The 7894-nt window shown below is 34.9% G+C and overlaps 1 protein-coding gene across 1 annotated transcript; it reads left to right on the top strand.

Moving 5' to 3' along the window:
• Positions 1–414: 414 nt before the first annotated feature.
• Positions 415–7412, top strand: LOC120267063 (ubiquitin receptor RAD23b-like). Its single transcript, XM_039274747.1, has 14 exons — positions 415–591; positions 1923–2084; positions 2348–2389; positions 2756–2797; positions 2891–2949; positions 3030–3074; positions 3654–3831; positions 3917–4051; positions 4141–4206; positions 5097–5144; positions 5226–5335; positions 6487–6565; positions 6635–6749; positions 6997–7412. Exons 1-13 carry the CDS (start codon positions 526–528, stop codon positions 6746–6748), a joined length of 1146 nt encoding a protein of 381 aa, XP_039130681.1. The 5' UTR covers positions 415–525; the 3' UTR covers position 6749; positions 6997–7412.
• The last annotated feature ends 482 nt before the right edge of the window (positions 7413–7894 follow it).

Below are 7894 nucleotides of genomic sequence, written 5' to 3'. Positions count from 1 at the left end.
AACAATGAAAAACTTTTGGTTGATGGTAATGATTCTTGAATTATTATTAGGGTTGCCTTTCTAATTGATAGATAATTTATTATAATAAATAATCAAGTGCATTATAAATAAACACAAATATGAATTTCATATTTTATAATAATTATCTTTAATCAAAAGATGAAGCAATTAATTATTTCTTAGAAACATAATTAATGTATATCTAAATTCAATTTATAAATTAATTTTACTTTAGATTCCCATCCAAACACCCAAAACAAATTTAAAAACACATTAATCACATTATCAAAATTTTAATCTTTCATTATTAATTAATCTTATGAGAATATTCTAGATTTTAAAAGAATCACTCTGATATCACGGGCTTTGCACGTGCGGGAGTATTTATAAATAGGCCTAAGACCACACTGGCCTCGTCTCCCGCACTTCTCGCGTTCTCATCATCTCTTGGAGTTCTGATCTCGAGAACAAACCTCTTCTCTTCTCTTCGCCTCTCGCTAGGGTTCCTCATTCCTCTTCGCCGAGATGAAGCTCACGGTCAAGACGCTGAAGGGAAGCCATTTCCAGATCGAGGTTCAGCCCAGCGACACGGTCAATCTCTTTCTCACACTCTTTCGTCCCTGATTTTGCCCTTTTTATGGAATTTGTTGGAGAATTTCATTGGCTCTTCTTGTGGTTTTGTTTGATCATCTGTTTCTTCTTTTTTGATGGTGATTTTTTTTTTGGTGGGGTTTTTGTTGAGTAGTATGGAGCTTGTTAATTGTCCGTTTAGTAGTTTAGATCATCCAGTGATTGAGTATGTGGATTTCGAACTGAAGTCGCTTGCGAGCAGTGATTCTTGTTGGAAAGCGTTGATTTTCATGACATTTTTGAGGAACAATTTAAATTATCGATGGAAGTGATTGGAATTATTTTGATCCGTTGGAAATTACAATGGATTCGTGTGTGATTTTGTTTCATTTTGTTTGTTCTGGCTGGCTGCATTTTTAAAGTTTTCTGTAGTGGTGTTGGCTTTATTTATAATTTTGCTTAGTGGTTGTTTAGGTCAGGTGTTGATGTGTGTGTGGATTTTGAGCATCTGTGTGACCATTCTTATTGTAAATCATTGATTTTTAGAATGTATTGAACAAATATGAACTATTGAGAGCTAATTTGGTTAGGGACAAAGCTAACTGTTGATGATTATAGGTGCATGTTGTTGCTATGTTTGCTGAATGGTTTTTAGTACTTTTCAATAGCTTCTCTCATGCTTTGTGTTGCCTTTTATGTTCTTGTTGGTAGCTGGATTTCTGTTTTAGCACCGTATGGTCTGACGTTTTTGGATACATGCTTTATCATATGATCTGACGTGGGAATCCAAAATGCAGACATACATTTCCTTGCATATTATGTTGATTTATGTGCTTTTTCTCTGTCTATGCATATAAAACAACACAATATACTTTTTGAGTCCTGTGATTCTAAAGCAAATATCCTATAGCTCACGAAATTCAAAAAACCTATATACAATAAGGTGGACCTTCTCATATATTTTCTTAGAGAAATTTCTCTTAGAATTTATATGAAATAATGCTCATAGTGATCTTCAGCAATGTTCATTGTGATGCAAGTAGACTTATGTGGCATAAGACATCACTGTGATTTGTATTTTCTCTCCCTCTTTTTGATACAGACACCTAAAAACAAAAACCAAAGAGACAAACACTGTATCTGTATTTCTTAAAATTCGAAAGGCTGCTTGGTGAACTGTCATTAGGCTTTGGTTAATTATATTTTTCTTTCATGAGGCAGATGTTGATTCTTTCATTTGTCATGTTTGATGTAGGCTGAAATCAGTAGGTCATGATTACAGTTCTTAGTTTAAACTTTATTTTGTGATCTATATTCATGATGATTTTTGGTTTTTGAATTTTCCTTTGTAGGTTATGGCAGTGAAAAAGAATATTGAGGAGGCTCAAGGAAAAGAGAGCTATCCATGTGGTTTGCAGTTACTGATTTACAGTGGAAAGGTTTTAAAAGATGAAAGCACATTGGAAGAGAATAACATTGGTGAAGAAGGTTTTCTTGTTGTCATGCTCAGTAAGGTGCTTTATCATGTCTTGATTGTGGCTAGTCAAGTTTTTGCCTGAGATATATTTTTATGGAGCTATTTATGTTTGTTTTGAACTTCCCATTTTACCTATGGTCACCATATATCAGTTAAGCGTTCTTTATACGCAAAACGCAAGACATAGACTTTGCCTTATTGGACAAATGTGTCTAGTTTGCTATGTGACACCCATGTTTGACCACCATAAATTATTTTATTTTAATTTATTCTATTTTTTCTTATGTGGTGCCATTTCAGAGCAAATCTTCTGGTCCAGCAGGATCCTCGGCTGTTACTCAGGTATTCATCTTGTGTTTTTGTTAGAGTAAACATTTTGTTTGAATTTCTCTTTCTTATGTTGCTTTATCTTGCCTTGCTTTGGCTATACGAGTGTTTTCTACCTTTGAAATCATACTTCTGTGGAGCTATTTCATGTTTGTGTGTTGAAATTCCCATTATAGCTATGATCGTTATATATCTGGTAACCATTCTCAGTGTTCACGACATTGTGAAAAATCTTATTGGACAGATGCACAAATTTTTCCACATGACTTCCATGTTCTCACCACCATATTATTTTATTTTCTTCTCAAATAATATATTGTATTTTATTTCTCGGTTTTTTAATTCCTTTTGATAGCACTAGTACTGTTTGTACCATTTCAGAATAAATCTTCAGGTTCAGCAGGATCCTCAGCTGTTACTCAGGTAATCTTCTGTGATGTTGTTGGAGTTATATATATATATTTAAATTTAACAATTAGGTTGTCGTTTTTGGTTGGCAAATATTTTTCTACCCAGCCTTCAGCAGCTGCTGCACCCAATCAACCTCCCATTGTTGACACTCCTTCTCAAGCTCCGTATGTTCCTCTCATTTCTTTTATATTTTTTACCAGATCTATTGGTACTAGATGGCTTTATTGATTGCTTTTTGTGCCAGGTCATCAGCTGACACTGCAAGTGCCATTGAAGGAACAACTACAAGGTATAATTTTTTGTAAGTGTACATGGGTTCTGTTTAATTATCTTTTATGTATTTTATTTGGCTAAGAATATTTTGCTCTTGTGCACTTTGCTTTTTGATCCTCTTAACACTTGTTAGCAATCCGTGCTGTATGCTGCTTCCAATCTGAAATCTGTTGTCATTGTAATTATTTAATAATGCTGCAACACATTTGTAGCATCAGTCATTTTTGTTGGACTTCTTCCTTCTCTGTTTTTTGTATTTAGAACTATTATGATTCAAATTGACCTTAGGTGATGGCTTGATGCCAAACTCACCGAACCATCAAAATGTTTATTTTCTTGTAGCTTTTTTTTTGGGAATTTGGAAAATATATGTAAGTTAAGCCTTTTCAGTTGTTTTTGCAATTATTGAAGGTGCAATAACTTTGGCCTTCACATTGATCTAACAAATAGTTATGCCCTGGTTTGCCTTTTGTCTCTCCAATCTTTACTTGTAGAATTTATTTAGCCCATTTATCATTTAGGAATTTCTGAATGTCTGAATTAGTTAGTGACTCAGTGTTGTGGTGATATTCAGTGGTTGTATTTCTTAATGCAGTGGATCTTCTAATGCATATGGTCAAGCTGCATCCAACATAGTTGCAGGGAGCAACATTGAGCCAATGGTTCAACATTTGATGGATATGGGTGGTGGTAACTGGGACAAAGAAACAGTTCAACGTGCACTCCGTGCTGCTTACAATAACCCAGAGCGTGCTGTGGAGTACTTGTATTCTGTATGAGATGTTTTTTTCTGGATGATATGGGATTCTATAAAGTTAACAGTGTATGCCATCTTATATTTTACTTTACTTATGCAAGGGTATTCCTGCCTCGGCAGAAGTTGCAATCCCAGCTGCAACTAACCCTCTTAACCAGTCTAGTCTTGGTGGAAACACAACTGACGCAGCTGTTACCGGATTGCCAAATTCTTCTCCACTGGATATGTTTCCACAGGTCAAATTCCTTGTGTTACCGTCAATAGGATTATTCAATATGATATGGCTTTTGCTGTATTGGCCTTTGAATGGTTAAATGTTAAACAGGGGGCTCAAAATACGGGTGTGGGTGCTGGAGGTGGTGCTCTTGAATTTCTAAGAAACAATCAACAGGTATATTGTCTTCATTTGACATTACTTATACACCTTTGATAATGTCTTTTGTATACTGTCCTTATTATGTTTTGATATTATCTTTTCTCTTGCTACTCAAATTTCATCGATTAGATTATAACCTCTATTTCTAAAAAGTAATTTATGGCAAGCATCGAGTGTTAGAAATATGTAGATTTGGTGGATCAAAATTTCTTATTAAAAGTTTCTGATCAATTCATGTTTTTAGGCTATTAAGATAAATTACTATTCTTTCCTAAATGTAGCCATACCTTTCATCTAAGTTGCCACATGCTCTTTATGCTAGGTATTTAGGATTTTGGAGCTTTTGTATTGCCTAATGTGTTTCTCTTTGAAGACATTATGTAGATTAAAGCTCTGGTATTTTAACTTAATTGTTTGTTATCTGCATCTGCATTCTCTCCTTCATAAACTCATAGTTATTTATTTACTTTTAAAATTCACACCAATAAACTACATTGTTTGCTTGCCATATTTGATAGAGTGAAATTGGAGGGGATTGTTATGGATTTCTTGCATATTGCTCTCGAAGCCTAGGTAGCTCCCTTTTAGCAAATGTTTTTGCAGTTTTGAGGTGTATTATTTCTGTTTTGGAGGCCATCATCACTAATGTTCTGACAGTTTACATTTTTATATAATATCCTTGCCAATGTCTGATTGTCAATGGCCACTGTCACTAAAGTTTAGAATAAACATAAAATTCCTACTCATGGTCTACATATTCTTTGATCTATTGCGCTCAGTACGCCAAACTTTAAGGTGGTAATTATTCCCAATGCCCACATACAACCCTAAACTCTAGGTTGATGTTAATTTTCTGAAGTAATGTTTGTGATTGCTCACATGTGCTTTTCTTTTTGTATCTTCAGTTCCAAGCATTGCGCGCAATGGTGCAAGCCAATCCACAAATTTTACAGGTTTGCCCTTCTCTGATATATGTATCAACCTTATGTTTTTGATTGCAGAATTGGCTTTCAGAATTGATATTTTTGTTGCAGCCAATGCTACAAGAGCTAGCCAAACAAAACCCTCATCTTCTAAGATTGATTCAAGAGCATCATGCAGAGTTTCTACAGCTAATAAATGAACCTGTTGAAGGTGTTGAAGGGTGAGTATGTAATTTGGCTTTGGAAATTTTCGCGGTGGGTCAATGACTTATGCTTCCGATCTATTTAAGCATGACAACTTAATACATCATATTATTTCAGTCTTTTCCATAAAAATCCTCATAAATTAGTACCAGTATTAGTAATAAGCTCTCACAAATTAGCTGAAATATGACTAATGCGCTGTCAAGTATTATACGTGCAATATCTTTACTTTGTTCTTTCAAATTTAAGAAAAAACTAGCCGAAAACTTAAATGCAGTGATATTTTTACCTATGGTTTCAAGACAAGTCATAGCGTGTTGGCTTTTGACATGCTTTGCTTTAAGTCTGGTTTATACAGTAATTCTTATACCTTTTTAATCTGTGGATGCATTTACATAGTTTTTGATAATTTTGTACTTTTGGAAGCCACTGCCTTTGATATTTAAATCACATTTAGTTTGTTTAAACTATGTGTTAGAGGGCTAAAATTTTCTTGAGACATGCAAGTGTTTGTGTGCAGACATGTTCTTATGCTGCCTTGTTATTTTCCACTCATCACTATCATTCTCCCTATTTGAACCATTTCACTGGATGATAGTGCATTTGTTTCCGTTATACTGTGGGGCACATTTATCTCTCTCTCATGTCATGCTGCAATTAGGATCTTCGATATTCTATGTGTCAACCTTTTCCATTCATGTGGTCATGCCCCCGCTAGCATCCACCTCTTCACATCATTATTATTGGGAATCATGGTAGCTTTTAATTTTAGGGCAATAACCCACAGTGATTTGCTATCTCATGGAAAAAGGTTAATCACGTTGCATAGTTTATAAGTGATCGCAGGGTAGTACCTTCCCGTGTAAAGGGTTGCTCCTTTAATAGGGCATCTTTCAAATCAGGTTGACAATGAGTTTGTTCTGAGGGATATGTTAGCTCTTGGCAACTTCTTTACCTTTTTTGTTATTATCCAAATAATGGGGAAGATCTGAAGGTTTATTAGGAACCTTGATCAATAGAAATTGAAATTAAAAAATTGGAAGGAGTTGGTTTTTATCTTGCAGTCATGGATTTGACCTGAAATTGCAAAGCCTGCTTTCTCTTCAGTATTTGGTTTCCATTCAAGTTGGCGACCTTTATTTGTGATCATTTTAACCCGTATTTACAGGGATTTGTTTGATCAACCAGAGCACGAGATGCCGAATTCAATCAGCGTGACCCCTTCGGAACAGGCAGCTATAGAAAGGGTTAGTCTCTTTTGATACGACAATGGCTTGTAGTGACATATTCTCATGAGCTTAAGATGTATTTTTCAGCTTGAAGCTATGGGATTTGATCGACCTCGGGTGATTGAAGCATTCTTAGCATGTGACAGGGATGAGCAGTTGGCAGCAAACTATTTGTTGGAACATGCTGGAGATGAGGATTAAGGTACCTGACCACACCATCATAATGATGTGAAAGTTCCACATTTATCCCTTTTTTTGTGGCATATTTATCTATAGGCTAAAGATAATTTAAAAAAAATTAATAACGGTAATAGTCATTCCTTGCTAATAAAATGGAAACTAAAATGAGGCATTGTTGAATCATAAAATAAGGTTATCCCCTTGAAATCATTGTGTTTGGCCTCTTTATTCTTACTAGTTAAAAAACTCTTGACTGTGTTTCAAATCAGGTGCCCAGTCAGTTCTAGACACTCTGATTTCTTTGAAGATGATACTCTTGTTATGGTTTGGGAGGACTTGATCTGCAGGCAACTGCAAAGGTGGCAAAAGGCAAAGACTGGCTTTAACTCACATTTCTGAAAGTACAATCAAAGCTAGCTTGAATTGCTTTAATACATACGGTTTTTTAACCAGGGTCAATGTCTTGTTAGGGTCTCTTGTCTCGTACTTTGGTTTGTTTATTCTATAAAGATCCCTCAATATTCCAGAGGTTAAACTGCTGTTCGTCTTGCGTTGTAACACCATTAATGTTCAATGCTCTTTGCTACCATTTGCTTGATCCCTTTTGTTCATCCAGTAAAGAACTTACAGTTCTTGTGATGCATTCTTAGATATTATCAAAAATGCACAAACTGGATTTACAATACTTAGCGTGGTGTTTCTGATGGCATGAATGGTTTTTTAACTGAGTTATTCGGTAACTATCTATGTCCAGCGTGTTGATAACTTTGACTGATTTTATGCTCAATTGTATTATCTATTCTACATTTTACACGCTGAAATTAATCAGCGCTATTTTTTAGAAATTTTTCTTTCTTTTTTTTTCACCTTCAGATGTGGTTGAAAATGTTCAGGGTAGCTCTTGGGTTTGAAGATATGAAATTATTAGACATGCATAAAGGATAATGATAAACACATTATCACTAGTAAATTGTGAGGTCATTTATCAAATGGTTCTCTATTTTATGATCAAAGAAATATTTTTCCGATAGTAAATACCCACACATGTAAAACTAAGCGATGCAGGTAGGGCGCACATTAAAATGCATGTAATTTTAAAGAAGTCGATAATTCAATGTATGTGAGTCATTTAATCTGGTTGCATAGCGCTCCATGTTTTTAAATTTG

The sequence above is a fragment of the Dioscorea cayenensis genome, chromosome 8 (assembly GCF_009730915.1).
Source record: "Dioscorea cayenensis subsp. rotundata cultivar TDr96_F1 chromosome 8, TDr96_F1_v2_PseudoChromosome.rev07_lg8_w22 25.fasta, whole genome shotgun sequence".
In the NCBI taxonomy this organism is placed as follows: domain Eukaryota; kingdom Viridiplantae; phylum Streptophyta; class Magnoliopsida; order Dioscoreales; family Dioscoreaceae; genus Dioscorea; species Dioscorea cayenensis.
The sequence above is the reverse complement of the archived record's forward strand: the minus strand, read 5'-3'. Positions and strand labels throughout refer to the sequence as shown.